Raw genomic sequence first — 19,859 nt, forward strand, 5'->3', positions numbered from 1 at the left:
GAGTAGGCATACATCTCATCATGGCTAGCAGCAAATGACCCTTACTCAGCCGCAAAGACCGCAAATTGATCCCATAACAGAGACCCTTGGCAACATTCCCCAAAGCAGCTCTTTTACGGCCCCGCGCTGCCCTCGCACACTTTCCTCCCACACCCAAAGTGGGCAACCGCGAAAAAAAAGTTTTTGACCTCCATCTGCGCTGCAGCTCTTCTCTCTCACACCAACAACCAGCCAGCAGCAAGTTGTTAAACAAACCCTCCCTCCCTCCCCCCAACCCAACTCCCAACCCCGGATCTCAGCAACAGTAGCAAACCATTGAACTTGCCCGCTCGTTCCAATTGTCGTTTGCAGTAACTCACACACATCACATCTACATATAATCAATGGCTTTCACTCCCGGTGGTGGTAGAGGAGGACGAGGTGGTGGCAGAGGCGGTGCCACTCCCAGAGGTGGATCGCGTGGAGGATTCGGCGGCGGTGGACGTGGTGGTGGACGTGGTGGCTTTGGAGGTAAATATATTTTCCTTTACTATATTCTTCATTTTGCATTTTTTGTTTCTCGATTGAATTTTTTTTTTTTTTTTTTTTTTTTCACTCGCAATGTTTTCTTGTTCTGGGAGGAATATCCCTCTCCTGCTCTTGCAAGAGATGGAATGGGCCTTTTGGCGGTTCTTGGGGAAGTAAAAAGAATTGCGATTGCGGTTTTCTATATATCTCATTTTCTCAAACCATGAAGTCCCCACCTCTTATCGCCCGAAATATCCCCCACTACGTATTTCTTTCTTTTCGTTTCGTTTCATGAACCCACAATGCTAACAATCCCCAGGTGGTGCCCGTGGTACCCCCCGTGGCGGTGGCCGTGGAGGAGCCCGTGGAGGCCGTGGCGGTCCCCCCGGCCGTGGAGGACGCGGCGGCGGCCGCGGCGGAGCAGCAGGTGGAGCCCGTGGCGGTGCCAAAGTCATTGTCGAGCCGCATCGCCACGCCGGTGTCTTCGTTGCCCGTGCTAAGGAGGACATGCTTGTGACCAAGAACCTGTCCCCCGGCGAGTCCGTGTACGGCGAGAAGCGCATCTCCGTCGACACCCCGTCCACAAACGCCGACGAGGCCGCCACAAAGGTCGAGTACCGTGTGTGGAACCCGTTCCGCTCAAAGTTGGCGGCCGGTATCCTCGGTGGTCTGGATGACATCTTCATCAAGCCCGGCGCAAAGGTCTTGTATCTCGGAGCGGCCTCGGGGACGTCGGTCTCCCACGTGGCTGATATCGTGGGACCCACCGGAAACGTGTTTGCCGTCGAGTTCTCGCACCGCTCGGGGCGTGACTTGATTAACATGGCAAAGAAGCGAACGAACGTTATCCCCATCATTGAGGATGCGCGCCACCCAATGAAGTACAGGATGCTTGTGGGTATGGTCGACGTTGTGTTTGCCGATGTTGCGCAGCCCGATCAGGCCCGTATCGTCGGATTGAACTGCCACTTGTTCCTGAAGGAGAAGGGTGGTGTGCTTGTGTCGGTCAAGGCCAACTGTATCGATTCCACAGCGGCACCCGAGGCCGTATTTGCGAGAGAAGTGCAGAAGATGAGGGAGGAGAGGATCAAGCCTTTGGAACAGCTTACTTTGGGTAAGTTCTTCCTCTACCACCCCGCTATACCACTGTGAGAAGCAGGATACTGACAGGCTTTTGCAGAGCCGTTCGAGAGAGACCACTGCATGGTTGTCGGTCGTTACATGCGTTCTCAGTCTTAAGTATTATTACGTGCGGTTGTTAATCTTCTTCCTTTTTGTGTTTTTTTTTTTTTACAAACTCTGTACGTTTTTGTGAGGGAGGGGAAAAGAAAAATTCAAACTTTGTCTTTCTGTATCATTTTCTGCTTTATGTCTCTATGTTTTTTTGTATCCATTACCCGCTCTGATCTGTATGGGAGAACGACAAAAAAAGGTGAAATGAAATGAATTGGGGTGGTATCAAAAAAGTTATGCGTGTGTGTGCGGTTTAGTTGTTCAGTTTGTGTGGAAAGTTGTGCGAGTTTCCTCAATGTTCTCATTTACTAGTGCTGCCATATCAATTGGGGCACTTCAACCCGGCAGTGTGAGTACTAGCTGGCTTATTCTCAATCGCCTACTTTTCTGCCTTTGTTTTACCGCCCTTGGTGCAGAGAAACAATGTTGGGATATAAGGAGAGAACAGCGGCCGTGGAGTATCTATCATAGCTCATAGTGATTACTACTATCTCGCAAGGTGTTCTCTACGCTCTGCACATAACTACACGTACGCCTCTATGCTCAGGCCGTCCGCACACCTGTGAAGCGACCCTCGATAAATAAATATATACATACATGCAAATAACCTTTCGCCTCAACTCCTTCTATTTACATGCACTCTGTTAGCTCTCCCCAGAGATGATCTCACAAGACGGCAACATGTCAGCCCCAAAAGACAACTTGAACATCTTATGCGACCATTTTCCCCAGGACAAGCCAACACAGCACGGCATCAAAAAGCCCAAAAGTCAATCCCGATCCCTCACTAAACCGCCACCCCCCCCCCCCCCCCCCCGACCAAGTTCCACGACCTTGCCCCGCTCCTCCACATGCACTTCTCCAACGGATTAGAATCCCACTGCGCGCACCCCGAGTCGACACACCTACTCGAGATCAGCCCGCCCGACAAGATTTAGTCGGGAATTAATGATAGGGGATACGTACGCTTTAGTGTACTTCTTCCAGCTCTCTGAGCACTCTCCGCAGCTCGTGTCCTTGAGATTGAGCGGGTACTTCCACTCGATGCAGTGGCCGATGTCGTAAGCGATTTTGCAAGGATGGTACATTGCGTCTGTCTTGCAGTTGAAAACGGTGTCGATGTTGGAGTCTGGCTGGGGAATATAGAGCGCTGCGGCTCTCACGGCGAGGCAGACTGCGATGAGGAATTTCATTTTTTTTTTTCTTTTCTCGTTTGTGGGTTGCGAGACTGCGAAACAATCGGGGGGGTTGGGGGAAGGGGAAGGGGAAGAAGGCATGGGGAAGCCTGTAAAAACGAGGGCTAGTAGGCACGCTCTCATTGTGCTATTCTTATTGTGCTATTCTTATATTAACAGATCATCGTTATCACCGCCGAGTGATCAACGATGAAGACATGGATGCGAACAAAGCTAAAAAACAAGGCTGTCCAATGAACGACCAGTTTAGTATTAACTTGTCCATAAATATGAGACAACAGGTGGTCTCACTATGAGCGACGCCAACGCCTTTGGCTACAAATAACTTTACACCATGTGGGTAAAGGTTAGTTCTGGCGTTGCATTGCTCGTCGGGAAAAGCCACACCAAAATTTGGGGCAGGCGACAGAAGGTGTATGAATGTCACCCAGAATGAGACTAGTGTCTCAACCAACACCAGGGAATATACCAGATCCCCTTGATTCAACTGGAAATTCAGATCCATCCACTTATGAAGAAAAGAAACCCCACTAACCACTTCTACGCCAGAGGCATGCTAAAGCATTTCGAGTGTTTTACTATCTTCTAGTTTAGGAAATATAGCGGGTGTATCTTACAACTATTAACACAAAATAGATTGGGATATGAACGTTTCTAAAAAAGATTTACCAAAGGCTTTACTATTCAATCTTACTTTACCCAGGAAGGATGGAAGGCTTAAGATATACCACCAGTCAAGAACAGGTCTCATGCGACCCCCAGAATAAATCTAACACGCTTCCACCAATATATCTTTACAGACCGCTGCACTAAAAATGGTACCATTAAACTCAGATGTGGCTTTTCGAACAAAGAGGTTATAGTTTTCGCCAATAGCCGCAATCACGAATTATCACTCGACATAAATCGCTCTATTTAGACCTCTAGATAAATCTAATCCGGCTTGGTATAGTTGATACACAATTAAGAGGCTGGTGAGCGAGTGTGGAGTGCCAAATAACTTCCACCGGCCTCTGGTTTAAGACAAAGAAGTTAGTCCTGTTGTCTTGGCACAATCGTTTACATATAACCCATGTCCCGAATATTCTAGGGGCATGGTGGGACAAAGAATGAAATTAAACACGATAATTGAGAAAAAAACCCTAATTTGATGTCTACAGCAAGACTTCTGACTCGCACATCAAGACTATGGCTTGAGAGGTAGCACGCAGCATCCTCTTTTCCAGCGCACCCCAGAAATGGTACAGCCACGACAAACGAAGGCTCATATAAGAGATATACCTCAGCTCAGTCATATACACCACTCCTAATAGTGCGTCGAGCAACTAATAGTGCGGACAGGGGGCTTTAAGATCAACGATACCATCATTACATATAAAATTATACACAAAGCTTCAACTGCATTCCTCGCCAGCATGGCCGGCCGGTCGTGAAGGAACATCAATTGAGATAGATGGAAATCGTATTCATAACGACTAAATCCTTCAAAGCATGTTACAAACCGCTCTCCACATTCTGCGCCAGCTAAGCTCAGTATTAACAGTAACATTAGCCTCGGCAGGTCTTAGTGGTAATGGTGGGATTCATGGATTATCACTCGACTCAAGTAAGCACTCGTGTGGATTTGATAGCTGAGTAACGAAAGGATAGAGTGTCTGATTAGATTTGCTGGCTTAAAATAAGGGGACTCTGTCTGGTACTTGTGTTCCTCGTAAGACACGTATGGAAGGGAAGAGTAACAGTCCCCGCAAACGTAGAAAACCACCGCCAAACCTGGGCCACTCCCGCTATCGTTGTCAAGGATGACCTATTTCTTGAATTCGAATTTACAAAACAGCAACGATCTATGACTGCCTCGACGGTGAATAACAATGCTTCAATATTTATATATTATACACGCCATCCATCTGCCCATTGAATATTCCACCCATTACACATAGATTACCTGCAGATCATAGGTATTTTACATTTACAAACAAACAGTAAGTCTTAAAAATAATCACAAAGAAACGGCAAAGAAACCCTCATCCACCACGTGTTATTCATTCTTTTTTGCCAATTCCGCTTTTCCACCTCTTTCCCTTTTAGCCTTAATCCGCTTCACTGCCGCCATAATTTTCACTTTCAACACTTGAACGGGGTTCGTTCTCACAGACTCATCTGCGCCTACGAAGCGCCTTACTAGCAGGTTGAAGACTGTGCCAAATGCAAGTGCCATCACCGTGCTGGTAAGGATGATGACGTTGTAGGGCATGCTGAAGTCAGGGGTTGGGAGCGAGAGGAGAAGAGAAGTAGTACGAATGGAAAAGATGGTTTGGCTGTTTCGGGGGGCTAGTATCGATATAATAGCAGGACTAGAGGATATTAGCTCACTGGGAAACTATACAGAAGGTAATAAGGCAAGTGGGGTTCGTACGCAATATCAAAGCCACGGTTAGCATCCGGCGGATACTCCGTGTACCGGAGAACAGCTTTATCAAAATCATAAGTCACCAGAACCGTGGAATTTGGCGGAATCCTCATTCTAGCCTCCAATTGAGTACCACGACGGCGATCGAGGGCAGGACGATAGTAGATCTCTTGGATTATTTTCTCCTCCCATTGGGTCTCAATTGGTGGATCAAGGGTTGCAGAAAACGTGTGAAGATATGGCTTCATGAACCACGGCAGAGATTCCAGGTATACAAACTCGACATGTCTGTCTGGGGAAGGATTTCTCAAGACAGCTTGGACACCACCACGCTCTTGCCCATGTCCTGTGAAGGAGCGCGATGCGTACAGTGGTGGTTCGATATTCGGGAGCGGAATTGCAGGGGATTGGTCAGGAAGGATGATATCAAAGTCTGTGTTCTCTTCGAGGATAAAACATCGCATGTTATCGCCCCGACGGACTTCAGTCCCACCAGCGGAGACATAGATTGCACGTTGATCAGGGACGTTGGCGCAGACATTGATCGATTGAGATGTGGGGAGGGATGCTAGAGGGCAGGAACCGCGAATAGGGCGCCCAAACATCTCAGAGAGTGACCAGGAGAGATCAGAAATGTCATCCAGGGGGAAACAGGAGTCGCTGCCAGAGTAGAACTTATTGGGATCGCAGATCATTTGATCTAGGTGTGGTGGTCGTGGGATTACAGAATCTAAGGAGGTTAGATTTAATTCTTGATACAAATCATTGGGAACGAGTTGCCACGTACCTTTTTTTCTCAATGATCGTTCAACATCGAGAACCATATCAACTGTTTGTACCATCTGCAGCTGACATTTCTCTACTCCATCCATTTCCTCACACACCGGTGTGACGTCGATACTCATACTCTGCCATTTCGCGTCAAACAGTTTATGTCCATCTAGTAAACTACTAATTCCTGCCTTTCCCTTACAAGGCAACAGCTTCAAAAACGGTGTTAAATTCTCCGTACAGACAGGTTCCCTCGGGAGCGTCCCGTGGAGCAAATGCAATCTTTCCTTAATATCCTCAGCATGATGCCCGTCCGGTTGAAAGCTCATTACCGGTCTGATCGTACGGGTACTGTCTATAAAGTTTAGAGATGCACAAAACAACCCAGACAGCGCATTGTTGAGCGTAGTCCATCTTGCATCCGCCTCAGCGTCAGAACCAGCTTCTACCCACGCCCACAGCTCTACACCCGTACCACCAGCCGTCCGTCCATCCCAGATCTGAGACCCCCAGCGCTCGGCATCCCAGCGCCCTAACGTAAATTTAAGATGCAGTTCCTTCGTTTGTGAATGCTGGAGGATTTGTGCGAGGGAGCGAGGAAAGACAGAGTGGTGACTATTGAAGGTGCCATTACTCACGAACCGGAATGACGCAAGCCTATCAAGTATCAAAAAACCAATCAATCAATTTGATCTAATTCGGAAGATGGAAGGAGACTTACACGGAGTTTCCCGGAAGTGTCCTCAGTAGTAAATTCTCATCGTAGGAGCTATGTTCCTCTGCAGAAACCAGAGCGAGAGGTAGCAAAAGTAAATTTAGAAAAGAACCTGCCGACCACGGAAGTCTTGATAATCGCATCTTTCTGGAAAAATAAGTGCCAGGTAGCTGCCACAGGAGAGTCGCGTAGCTTGAGCTTGTTCCAGTTGTTGTTCCGTGAATAGCTGAGGTAGGGTAACCGCCTACATTACCCCCTGAGGCTTGAAGCGACGGTGTTTAAATTGATTGGTACATAGCGCAACATCATGAAAAATCACGCGGTAGACATAGTCTATTGATTTCAAAGGTATTACCACCTTAAATATCCCATGGACGATATATGTATATGTCTAGTGACAATAGCATGATTACATTCTGATAATATGAGTGACTCTGAACCTGGCGCGCGCCCCTTCATCAGAAGATAGAATATTGTGGGTTTGGGCTTCCAGTAGAACTACATGACTAAATATGGAGACATCGTATATTGATATGCCTTTGGATCCTTGCGATGAGCTACATGAATTAAACCCGTGATTATGTAGTTCAAAGAGGGTCGATTGATCAAAGGAATATGCTCCGTTTAGACACCCGCGACTGTCCAGCAACCATGGGTGTTCTCAACCTATCGTACAGTTGATGCCCTTCCAACTATGTCCCTCCCCCTTCTTGTGCTTCTTCCTCTTCATCTCTCCTTCTTGGTCTCCGCTTTCCCATCCGTAACCGAAGCCCACACCAACGGATTCTTATTGTACATCGGCCATGGGGGTACAACCGCCAGAAAAGCGAGCGCGGTACCACTCAAGCCAACGTAGACAGTATATTTAAGATCTGATAGGACCCAGCCTACGATGAAGGCTAAAATCTGGTTTATATCTTTGTTAGTAGACGTACTAGCGGTGAGGTTGTAGGGTGGTGTACTCCTGTGAAGGCGATGATGGTGGTGGTTAGGGATTCAGCGAGATTTTGGCCTTCGAAATCCTTTTCGGGTGTGAGTAAATTAAAGTTCTTTCAGGTGGTAATATAGAGGTATGTACATACGATGAAACCATCGACGATGGTTTGAATTTGACTCATATTTTATAGGATAGTAGTGCCGTTTCTTATGCGCGTGGAGTAGAGTTGTGTTTAATAGCACTTTGCCTCTTCGAAAGCTGGGGTAGAGATAGAGCTTGAATTGATGTTGTTATTTTCGGAAGTTGCCGTGATGAATGCGGTTAGCGCACATCTATAAAAGTTTGCATTTGGTCGAGTGAGATACTATGACCGACATGTTCTACAACTGGTATTCAAAAAATCAGGCTTGACCATAATTCAACACACATATGGTATAGTATTTCGAAGCCCACTAAATTGCCTTTTGAGTGAAAGTATAGTACAGAGAAGTAAATAAAATAAAAAGAAGGAGGAAGACATTTCGTAAGGGAACGTGAGGACACACACACATTCACACAGTGCAGCTGTACTAACCAAGTAGCTACATGTATGTAGCACTATGGTATTCAACAGAAAAGAAAAAATCAAGCAGTCAGTATCGTATAGTTAAGAGGCTTTTGTCTATCTTAATATTATCGTTGTATCACAACGTTCATACTTAGGAATTTTCACAGTGGATCAGTCATTCTTCATCCTGGTTATAGTATAATCCGATCTAGATGATGATCTGAGCAAAGTTCTATATATATATATGGCGATATGTTCCACCTATTCTAGTTCTAAGGCGGTTTTGTAACCTTTATATGGCCATGGTACTACATGTACATGTAGTCATTATGATCTAACTAGTACTCATTTCGATTTAGGCGTATCCAGCTCGCGATATTTGGGGTGCCGTGGCTCATTTGGGCATCGTGTCGTGCTTCGACGTTCACAACACCTATCAATCCATACCCGGGGTTAGGTGACCCCGCGGACCCTATATACCGGCTACGTAATACTGAAAAATGACGAAACTGATACTTGCCAAGTTCCCCGCATCCCTTACTTGTACCCTTCACTCCCTTCATTCCTCCACAACTTCCATTCCCCCACATTGTCAATCTAAACCCATTTATTTCAAGCTAAATTCCATCTATTCACATCCAAAATCGATCTCATCTGAAAGCTAGCGATATAAGAGTTCTAACCGAGTAATTCCTCCCCATCTCTCTTGAGGTATCATGGTCTTACATGTTTTCTCACAGCTACTTATCGACTTTCACAACAACCATTTTCCATTCTTTTGATTTCGGCGAATCACCAAAAGCCACAATAGCTCAACAGCCTCACAGTCTTTACTGATCTTTTTTTCTCATTTTTCTTTTCACCATGCTCAAAAGAGTCCCGGGTTTCTTCAGGAAGAAAGGTTACATAGTCAAGCGATTCTTCAGAATTAAACAAAAGAAGAAACAAATACTTAAAGGCGTTCAAACGGAGATAGGCCCAAGGTACTTTTCGAAATGCAACGGTGCTTTAAAAAGCACATTCTCTACATATACGAAGATCAAACTCAACGTTAGGCCAGGAGCCGCTATCAAGTTTACATTCACCCCGAGAGGTTACCTCATGTTTCTCTCTAAGAACTATGTTGAGACTTTAGACGTGCCGCTGGAGATTGTGGGCTCAGATTCAGCTTGGGTAATTTATCGCCATCTTTGCGGCCTTATCCACAAACACGAACAGGCTATGGGTTTGTTTGCGGAGCCATGGGAGAAAGAGACGGACATTTACCTCTGGATAAAGCCTTATGAGGAGCCGATAGTCGAACGTGATATGAATGGGGTATTACAACGCAGGATCCGGAAGGCGACGAAAAAGCCGAGTAGATTGAGGGGAAGAACTCTATTTGTGCAGTGGATGATGGAGAATAGCGATTGGCAAGAGCAGCTTGTCCTACACTACTGGAATTTGCCACGGAAGGGGATTCGAGGAGAGACTTTATTGCCATGGTTCACTTTAGAGGTTGAGTACAGGGAGGGGGCAAGAAAAAGGCTTTGCAATAAACATCACGAAGACTTTTGTGCTATCGAGGCTGCTGAGGGGGGTTATGGGTGTTCTATGGTGACAAACGGATCTATCAACAAAAGCATGAGCGAGAATCCACGGGCTTTGGGCGAAGATCTAGAGATTGGACTGGAATTGGTAGTCGAAACAGCAACGGTTCTCATAACCTCTTTAACCGAAGATGGATCCTCCAGCTCGCTCAGCATAGAAGACAGCCTAAATACCTCTCGTAGGCCAACTACTCCAGGAAACGAAGAGTCTATCACGGACGAAAATGCGATTCTTCTCGGGGACGGGCTTATGATTGGGTCGGGAAAGGTTTCTGTCAAGTCTGTTGAGATCAGACCAATTTCGTGCGCTTCAACGGCTCCTCATGTTGGAAAGATTGAGGAACATCAAATCATTGATATAGGGGTTTGAAAAATTATGTTTGGAGATGAAGGCGTATTGGTGTGATCTGGGGGAAATTTAAAGGATACCAGGGTAGGGAGTTTTATTTCGGGAGGCTTTTTTTGTGTTTCCGGGTATATCGAAAATCGGTGTTGTTGCAGGATTGCGCATAATTCTTTGATCTCCTTCTGTTCATGTTTTCCAATTTCTTTACTCACAGTTGAGTATAATTATAATTGTCTTTGGGTAGATGATGGAGGCAGTAAATAGTGGATGCTTGTCCTTGCTTTGTATTGAGATTTCACAATTCTCTACCTTGGGAGTTTTCTGTATCCTCTTAAGGCTGCAATTGTATAAGTTCTAGCGCTCCTTTGACACTTGTACTCCGCATACATGTAAGAGCAGAAGCGGCTTTTAGTTGAATTTGTCCAGTAGTGTTTCTAGAAACAGGGGTTATGGGATTCGAGTGATTGTTTATGAGTAAAACTTCACGGCTATCTTCTTTGGGCATCAATTCCAGATGAATGCGTTCCGAAAGTACATACATGGAGCAGCCATCCTGGGTCTAGAATTTAGGCACCGAGTTGGTGGTCCTGATGTGATCGATGGGATCAATGAGCACATGTGTCGACTTTTAAGTTCCGGTGCTCATGATCACTCGAGATATATGCCTGTTCGGCTTGTAATTGGCATGTAATTGGCTGATAAAAGCGACCCCGCTCTACATTGCTTGTACCGGTTCCCCTTTCTCTAACTTGTTAATTAGTCGTACCAGGAGCATTTACGCCGACATTTAATATATATAGTACATATAATATCGAGGAAACTGAGATCTTTGGGGGTCGATAGTCAATAAAGTACCATGCAGAATAACTAAAAAGAAAAAGAAGAAAAAGAAGAAAAAAAGAAATTTCTCTGAGGTTTGTGGCAACAGCGTTTCTGCTCATGATAGCTGCAAAGTCGTCAACATCCAGCGCCTTAATTAATCTCCCCACTTCCCGTGTCTATATCTCCGAACAAGTTTTCTACCATACTCTAAGATTTACCTTAACCACCACCGATTGCAAACGATATTGGTGCAAAGCCTCCAGGTAGGCAGGCCATAAAAACATCACAGGTAAACATGCCGTGCACAAATTTTATGTCTCTTACGCTAACATCAGCCGTATCATATCATCGTGATGGTATAAAACGGGCATCAACGGTCGTCATAAATGTTTACCGTCATATGATAAGGGACCGTCCGTGGGGTAAAGGAGGAGAGTGAAGGGTGCAATCCCTGTAAATACAAACATACATGTATGTACTGTACTAGGGTGTAGCGAAAAGTGATCAGAATCTGATAAGACAAATACATGTATTCACCGCAGCATTCACTTATCAGATTCTGATCACTTACCCTCAACACCCGGTACATACATCATACATGCAGCCACTCAACGATGATTTTGAAGACACGGCCGGTAAAATACTTCATTATGGGCATTTGGGAACAACTCGAAGCCTCCCGCTGTTTAAGGCTGTCATTCTCGGCCTGCTATGGTACCACAATACTCTAGGTATGTCTGTGCTGCCAGCCCCCCCCACATATCGATCAATTTCTTATCAGTGGTCTACATATGTATGAGGTAGTTGATTATTTGGATGCAGACCAACGCACGGTCCAGGTGGTGATCAATGATTTTTGTTTTTTGTGGGGGTCCGGATGCGGGCGCATTTCAAACCTTTCAAACATGGTTCCTTGCAGCGTTGCGGGCGGTAGGGCACCGGACTCCTCTAGAGTACCTAGAGTACCTACACTCGGGACACCCCCGCCATACATCCATGCAAGCTTGCAGTGTGGTAATGACCCACGACCCGTAACTGTTAGGACCCGGTCGAGACCCAGCATACGGATCGTAAAAGGTAATGACCTATATCCTCTTCCGGGGTCGTATCATCAAGTTATAAGATACACCTGAGAAACCTCTGTATTGTTTTTCTTGTAAGTACTAGAATCGCCTTTCTTGGCACTGATACGACCTACATTATGACCGGTCGAAGACACGGTCCCATCAAAATCGTTAGGACCCCGATCGACCCCAAAATAAATCGTTAGAACCGGGACTCATTACCAACACTGAATGCAAAGTCCTTTTTTTTGCGGGTCGTGGGTGGGGTTAACAAAGGGACTTGGCAGGTAGACACATATGACGATAAATCGAATACAGTATGTAGGTACCCCACGAACCCAGCACGCGTAATCATATACTTATTCTCGCTTGAACTACTAAATCTACAGCCTCGTGCAAGCTTATGTATTTATATAGAGTAGATGCTCCCTACCAACCACAACTCAATATCAATATACTAATATACATAGCTAAACAGTCACTCGTCCGATCTTCAGAATCCCTTTGCTATATCATAGAAGATGAACCCCTCAAATACTGGTCTACAAGAGTGGGAAAAGCACTTTACTCCCCGGGTCATCGAGGCTAGAGACTGGGAACCACAACGCGAAAACTTCACAAGATTATATTCTACCAATAAGTATAACCTCAACGATGTCAGGAGGATAATGGCAAGTCAATACAAGTTCTATGCGAGGTATACATAAATTTTAGCCATTCTTTATATATTTCGGAGTTAATGTTCCATCCTCAGACCCAAGCAGTGTAAAACTGTCATCGCCAAGTGGAGGCTTGGGAAGAATCTCAAGCGTATAAAGATGTTGAAAATCCTACGGATTCAGGACGACAGAAACCTAGCAGGGAAATCGACAATCTTTCGATTCAAAGGCCAACGAGTGAAAAAAGAAACGCTTAAGCGCGGCCGGAAGAGATATAATGGAACAGGAGAGCTACCAGAATGGCATAAGCTACAGCCGCCAGTGTGTACGTTCAATCCTCATATTTTTGCTGGGGTTATTACACGCGTTAATCTTGAAAAATTATCTAAAACATATTAGCTACCCCGTCAGATGTCGATTACTCCACTCCAAGGTCATCCAATAGTTCGGATGACTCCAGCTCCGGGTCGGAGGGAGGTGCACCAAGTCCCACAGTTTACAGCAAACCGTCTTCTCCTAGAGAAAACACCATCGATGATGCTTCTCTGGATCAATTAAATAGTATAGAAGAGTATTGTTTGGACTGTTTGATGGGTGGATTTACGAGGTATTTACAGCCAAATTCCCGTGTATAGGAGGTTTATGTTGCTGTACTGGTTTCTAATATTTGCAAAAGCCATGGTACACTATCCGCAGAATCAATACTCTTTGAGGTCTTTGGTGATTTATCGCCCAGTCAGAATAGCGATTATCAAATAAGTTCGAATTGTACGAGTAGTTTCTGCCCTGCACGGTTTAGGATCAATCATCCGGAAACCCACTATTTTTCAACAAGTTTGTTTGTGGAGCAGATCAGACCGGTTTATGTTTAGGCCGAGGGAAGGGATTTTTCTTTTACTATTTAGAGGAGAGGGTAGGTTCCTACAATACAAAATCTCCTTTTTAGATAGAGAATGTAGACAGCTATTTTAAGTTACTGAGAATGTGTTCAAATTGATCGATAGATTATTAGCTTAGTTACTATTTGCTGTTAAAATATTTTGTTCCTGCTCCACATAGATGTGTATAAGTTATCTACAAAGTCTTGAATATTTGGCCTTGGCTTGGAATCGTACTGGCTAGCAGTTTTAGACATAGACCATGACCAACTTCTTTCAGATCATGCGCACTCCTAGCTAGGTTCATAGTTTCTCTGCTGGTATTATCACTAAATGAAGTGGCCACCCGCCTCCCTATCGCCTATTCGTATTTATCAAATACAAGGGCTTCACAAACATATGGAAGGGAACAATCGCTTTAGTAAACATTCGATCTATCAGAAAAAGGAAATAAAGTTCACCTTTTCCTGGCCCTTCTTCGAGTTACCAATCACACCATTAGCTACACCCTACGTGTAGATTTAATGTTTTCCCGCCTACAACGAAAGAAAAAGAGACGACCGAAAATCAAATCCTCTCTGATAGTCTTAATATTTAGAGTTAGACCTCTAATCCACCAAAGAGGGATCCGGATGAGATCATAAGGTATCACTCAGGACCATCCACACGGTTCGTAAGGGCCAACCACCCCATCCCGGCACGATTTATCACCCCGAAAATGCCAAGTTGTGGATTTCCAAAATTATTCTTTCAAGTGAGATATTATCATGATTATAAAACTAAACCCTTCAAACAACAGGGAGCCCTAAACGAAGAGCTTGTCGATCCTGCACAACCCGCACGTGTTCTTCTTTATGCGGGCAATTTTCGCACAGAGCCAAAAGTGTGACACCAAAAGAATCCATTCCCGCATACCATTCCTCCACCAAAGCCGTATTTGGCGGCCAAGCATCTTGCATTCGAGGCAATTTTTGGCCGTTTAGTGCAGCCAGGTATCCCTCGTAGTCGTATTCCCATTTTGTACGATCCATACCTTCCCATAGATGTCTTACGGTTGGAAGTGGAAGATCTGCCATCTCGTAGGAGGTTAATGTTTCCAGTCCTCGGCTGAAGTGGAATGATGCATCGAGCATATATAGCGTGACTAATGTTCTATAGAGTAGGTAAAAGGTATTAGCAAGTACACTTCGTTGTACAAGCAACCAAGGCATACCGTCGCTTTGATTCGGCGAGCACCCATTCTTCCCAGACTGGACGAGTGTTCTCCTGCTCTCCTTTCGCCATTAGACCGCCAAGGCCTACATTGAACGCTATAGTCTAAAATCCGACAATATTAATGAAGATTCTTGCCCATAGCTTTTAGTCCTCAAGGTGAGGATATGCTGCATACTTCAATCTGCATGAGGATTGATTTATCCATCATAGGATCGTTTTCAAAATACCGAACAATTCCATATATAACCGCGGCTTGTAACATAGACAACATCTCTACATCATTACATGTCATATACTACGCATAGGGATCAGTGGAGGCCCGAAAAGTCATCGTAAGCATGTGTCCTTACTTGTTGTAATATCCTATCATGTTCCTGTGCAATAGTTTTCATAACAAATTGCCTATTTTCCGCCCCCATGGTTTTGTACATCTGCACCAGGCCCTTACAATTCGCCAGCGCTTCTGTAATCTTCCCCGGTAGCATGGAGGACGGATGCACGAATGGTGGTAGCATATTTCCTGCGACCATCATCTTTGGGTATGCTTTGAGGACCCGGTTCATGAAGTTAAACTTGTTAAAATAGCTCTTTCTCATTTCTGCCGACTCGGTGCTAAGCCGGTGTCGCATATGGGTAAACGACTCGACGGAGACTAGTCGGGTAAGCTGGCCCGCCGCACGGAAGTGATTGCCGCACTCTGTGTGAGGACCGGGCTCACAAAGATTGGGCAAATTTGGATGCCCGCCTTCACATGACTGTGGGGTGCTTAAGGGCGTCTCCAGCCCTCCATTGTTTGCTGGTGTTTGTGCGCCCCCTACAGGCACAAACATGGGCGACCAGTCTAACAAGCTGTTGCCCATCTCTCCCCAGTCAACGACTCCAAGCGAAGCGAAATTCGACTCTTCGTTGGCATCTTCAACATGCTCATTATCCGTCGGAGCTGGTGTTGGAAGTGATATTTCTTCGCTAACAGTAGCATTAGTAGTGTTGGTGGTTTGAACTATGGGTGCTGGTTGTAGTGACGCTGTAGGAGCTGGAGCCGGAGCCGGAGCCGGAGCCGGAGCGGGAGCTCCATGTATTGGCGGTGCGTAGTACTGGCATACGAGACCCTTCGTTTTGCATCGAGTGCATGCCGGAGTCTTAAGATCACACCGCGTTTTCGCTTGTGTACAGAGAGCACAGCTCTTCTTTCGTGGTATTGTTCCTGTGAGCTGCTTTTGCCTGCATCGTCTAAGATGTCGGTCGCGAGAAGACCCTAGATGAAAGGTCAGCTAACTATCACGCAGTGGCAGCCTCCCATCCTCGTGCCGAGAGAAATAACCGACTCTGTTCGAACGACTTGCTACATATTAAGCATTTGAAGCCCTCGTGCTCGCCAGCAGCCGATGCCGGGGCCGATGTAGTCGGTGCTGATTCCCAAAGTGCGTTCTGAGGCATCACGGAAGGTAAGTATGCAATATTAGTAGTAGTAGTGGCAGTAGTATGTAGCTCGATGCTGGCTTGATTGCAAGCTAGTAGGTAGTAGTGCTCCTCGTACGTAAAGGCTTATGGAACTCCGTTGGCGAAGGGATTCCGACGTGTTTTATCTACTCTACCTTCTTCCGGACTCCGAGCAGGGTTTTAAACGGGGAACTTGATATTGACTCACTTTATCTATTTGTATGCGCGTGTATGCTACAGTTACTGATCTGAGTATTTATTAGGGATGTTCGGAGTTTTTGGTTGCGGCCGCAATCCCTGGAGTGTGAATAGTGACACGGAGTTCCGTGTCTCCCTCCAGCAAGATACCCAATCGATCGGGAAATTGATCAACGCCCGGACTGACCTGGCACATACAGGCATTTACAATATTTGATTAGTTGGTTGGCAGATCTATAAGTTAGCTGTGTAATATCTACTCTACACGAATATAAGTAACCTCTCATGGTAGTACCTCCTATGATAGATTTATTGAAACCACAGTATAATCCTAATCAAAGCTGCATTCCTTTCTAGGAAACCACACGAAAAGATACCTTAAGCTTCGTATTCTAGCTATAATCCTCTTATAGTACTGAGATAAAGGTAAAACCAACACCGCGACATAGAATGCTGCGAGGCTGCGGTATTTCTAGCTAGTACGGATGCACCGCACGCCTTTTTTGGCACTGCAGTCGTGGACTATAAAGTGTGTCGACTGAATTCACTGATCTGATTCAACTCAGTGATCATTCACGATTCAGAATACTGTACTGTGCCCATGCCAACGATCCCACCCCTCCAGACTTAAGGCAATAGAGTCAGTTCTAACCATTCATCTCTTTTTGCCCAGGCATGCACTTCTATATAACTAGTTTTAAGTCATTCCGGCCTCCTCTAGCTCTTCTATTTGATTGCTGCAGTATACAAGTGGTGACTGTCTAGTATCCCACTTGATCGATTAAAACACGCAACTAGCTGATCTTAGGCTTGTCTCAAGATAGCAGGCTTAAACCCAGGAGTCTGACCCTCCAATGATCGAGACTAGCCAGCTTAAGACCAATCTTTACCAGGCTCAAGTCTGTCTTGACATTGCCAAGATTGATAATCACACTTGCTTTAATAAGGTTATGAGCAAATTAAAGTACTAAACTACCCTTCACGGTTGCTCTTGGGTTTGTAACAGAGCGTATTTACTAACCGTCAATTTTGATAATTGACACTTCGCCACTCTCCAAAGCGGCATCCACAAGTGTCAATTTTGGGTGGGCCGCTTGCCAGGCTGTGAAATACCTCAAAAGGATACCAAATACAGTTAGAGGACACCATAGTAGTTATCATCCTGTTCTTGCGGCTTGCGCATTTCATATCCCTATGGAGGGGAAGTGTCAATTTTGCGTTTTGCAACCGTCAAAAATGACACTTAGTAAATACGCTCTAATACCCTAACAACAAATGTACCTGGATAGTGGAAGTCATCCCGTGGATATTCTGAAGATGTTCAAACCTGGAGCCTTGAAGATAAATTACAGATCTTGCGTAGAAACGGCTCACCACAAATCTGTAGACACCCCCTGGGGGTGTCTACAGACCATATTTGAACGCCTACAAACCTTCAAAAATATCCACGGGATGGCTTCCAGTGTCAAGGCCGGGGGTTTAATCAAGGTCTCAGAACCTCTTGATACCTTTACCACAAATATGGTCTGAAGTTTGATACTTCTACTCTAAAACCAAACAAAGAATAATATTCGGTTTGTTTTCTTTCACCTCACAGTTCATTGTGTTGCCCTCGGGGGTATTTTAAACCCTCGGGGTATTAGAGCGTATTTACTAAGTGTCATTTTTGACGGTTGAAAAACGCAAAATTGACACTTCCCCTCCATAGGGATATGAATGCGCAAGCCGCAAGAATAGGATGATAACTACTATGGTATGGTGTCCTCTAACAGCCTTGCAAGCGGCCCACCCAAAATTGACACTTGTGGATGCCGCTTTGGAGAGTGGCGAAGTGTCAATTATCAGAATTGACGGTAATTATAATTAGCGAATACGCTCTATTGTGCAATTGACACAACAATTGTGTTCATGACACAATTAAAAATGGACCCCCGTGTTGAGGCCCTCCCTACTACTTGAGAAATCCGTGCCAGAACCCTTTCTCTTCAATAAAATGGTACTATTAGCAAAGATCAACGGTTTACCTCGGAATATGAGAATTATTGAGAGGAACGCGGGCTTAGGGAGTCAGGTACATTATTTCGTGCCGTTGCCATCGGGGGTATTGGACGCGTGCCTTCCCGTAAGCAATAGAACGTGTTCTATTACAACAGAGGATAGTTTTCGAATAGACCAGGTTCCCGTAAGCATATGGTAGGGGTATTCACTTGCCGGAATACGTGCTCTTATAGGCATGCACTTATATGAACCGCTTAAAATAATGGGCAGTCGCGTATTCTGAAATATGTATGAGGAGAAAATAAGCATCACCAACTTACATTATTGTCCAGAATATTGACCATATATGTGTACCATATAAAGGTGATTGACTAGTGCACTGAGCACAAATCTTAAATTAATATGGTAACAGATTTACTCCCACAATATGGCATATACACTCCAGAGGTATTCAGACCTTTGAAAACCTCAGTGCCATATAAGCGGCGTTGTAATGCAGCGTTATAAAGGCACATACCGCCATAACTCGAAAAATTGGCTAGATCAAAATTACTTGTACGGGAAACTTATGGTGCAGATCGATGCCATTCAACCAATCACTCAAGTGGTAATCCCTGGACGGGGATAGCCAATTTTTCGAGTTTTGGCGGTATTCTAGAAGTGAATACCCCTACCTCCTAATACAAATTAGGCATCGTGAAACCATCTTTTGGTGCTATTTTTCGCGCTAGCAAGGAAGGTATCCTCTCTATTTCAACGGATAGAAGTAATGTATCTATAACAAATACTGTAGATCCCCCGTTCTACCCGATAGAACCTCAAAAATTGGTCTATTCGGCAATAGAACGAGTTCTATTGCTTACGGGAAGGCGTCCATTTTAAACCCTCGAGGGTATTGAAAACCCAGGCGCAAGTACCGTGAAGGGTAGTTTAGTACTTTACTCTAAACTATTCGAATTCTATATTTGGCCAAGTATTACTGACTTGGACCTAGATTTTATGAGAGAATTTCACTCTAGTAGCCGTGGAAATGCATCAATTTTGACGTTTCCCATACAAAAGGTTGCGAGATACACATTATTTGATGCAATAACTGCAATACTATGTGTTAAAGGCATTCCTGTCCCATTACCGACACTTTACCGACACCTTTACTGATGCATTTACCTGTTAAAGGCATGTTAAATACAAAAAATACAACTTTACTGACGACTTTACCAATTAAAGGCATGGTTTCCGGTGTTTCCCGTTTTCCGTCGGAAAATCAATGTTTTCCGATGAAGCCCCTCCTCTAGATCTCGAGATAGTTGAGTCCCCAAATAGAATGTTTAGGT

General features: G+C 45.0%; 7 protein-coding genes across 7 annotated transcripts; 3 read left to right on the forward strand and 4 right to left on the reverse strand.

Annotated features, from left to right (window-relative positions):
- Positions 1-383: 383 nt before the first annotated feature.
- On the forward strand, positions 384-1,746 carry H6S33_009234 (uncharacterized protein; the record flags this gene model as incomplete). Its single annotated transcript, XM_044840606.1, has 3 exons — positions 384-510; positions 827-1,621; positions 1,688-1,746. The coding sequence occupies 3 exons, from the start codon at positions 384-386 to the stop codon at positions 1,744-1,746; spliced, it is 981 nt and encodes a 326-aa protein (XP_044698049.1).
- Positions 1,747-2,527: 781 nt separating this feature from the next.
- H6S33_009235 (uncharacterized protein) lies at positions 2,528-2,933 on the reverse strand (the record flags this gene model as incomplete). The annotated part of the gene is made up of 2 exons (XM_044840607.1): positions 2,528-2,645; positions 2,707-2,933. The coding sequence occupies 2 exons, from the start codon at positions 2,931-2,933 to the stop codon at positions 2,528-2,530; spliced, it is 345 nt and encodes a 114-aa protein (XP_044698050.1).
- Positions 2,934-4,974: 2,041 nt separating this feature from the next.
- Positions 4,975-6,975, reverse strand: H6S33_009236 (uncharacterized protein; the record flags this gene model as incomplete). The annotated part of the gene is made up of 4 exons (XM_044840610.1): positions 4,975-5,290; positions 5,353-6,076; positions 6,134-6,774; positions 6,839-6,975. 4 exons carry the CDS (start codon positions 6,973-6,975, stop codon positions 4,975-4,977), a joined length of 1,818 nt encoding a protein of 605 aa, XP_044698051.1.
- A 583-nt stretch (positions 6,976-7,558) lies between these two features.
- H6S33_009237 (uncharacterized protein) lies at positions 7,559-7,950 on the reverse strand (the record flags this gene model as incomplete). The annotated part of the gene is made up of 3 exons (XM_044840611.1): positions 7,559-7,738; positions 7,795-7,854; positions 7,915-7,950. The coding sequence occupies 3 exons, from the start codon at positions 7,948-7,950 to the stop codon at positions 7,559-7,561; spliced, it is 276 nt and encodes a 91-aa protein (XP_044698052.1).
- A 1,230-nt stretch (positions 7,951-9,180) lies between these two features.
- H6S33_009238 (uncharacterized protein) lies at positions 9,181-10,275 on the forward strand (the record flags this gene model as incomplete). The annotated part of the gene is made up of 2 exons (XM_044840612.1): positions 9,181-9,217; positions 9,293-10,275. The coding sequence occupies 2 exons, from the start codon at positions 9,181-9,183 to the stop codon at positions 10,273-10,275; spliced, it is 1,020 nt and encodes a 339-aa protein (XP_044698053.1).
- Positions 10,276-12,658: 2,383 nt separating this feature from the next.
- H6S33_009239 (uncharacterized protein) lies at positions 12,659-13,668 on the forward strand (the record flags this gene model as incomplete). The annotated part of the gene is made up of 4 exons (XM_044840613.1): positions 12,659-12,834; positions 12,892-13,121; positions 13,196-13,403; positions 13,473-13,668. 4 exons carry the CDS (start codon positions 12,659-12,661, stop codon positions 13,666-13,668), a joined length of 810 nt encoding a protein of 269 aa, XP_044698054.1.
- Positions 13,669-14,462: 794 nt separating this feature from the next.
- Positions 14,463-16,326, reverse strand: H6S33_009240 (uncharacterized protein; the record flags this gene model as incomplete). The annotated part of the gene is made up of 5 exons (XM_044840614.1): positions 14,463-14,826; positions 14,888-14,991; positions 15,065-15,184; positions 15,240-16,144; positions 16,215-16,326. The coding sequence occupies 5 exons, from the start codon at positions 16,324-16,326 to the stop codon at positions 14,463-14,465; spliced, it is 1,605 nt and encodes a 534-aa protein (XP_044698055.1).
- Positions 16,327-19,859: the final 3,533 nt, after the last annotated feature.

This window comes from Morchella sextelata, assembly GCF_020137385.1.
Source record: "Morchella sextelata strain SCLS chromosome Unknown scls_3, whole genome shotgun sequence".
NCBI classification, from domain to species: Eukaryota; Fungi; Ascomycota; class Pezizomycetes; order Pezizales; family Morchellaceae; genus Morchella; species Morchella sextelata.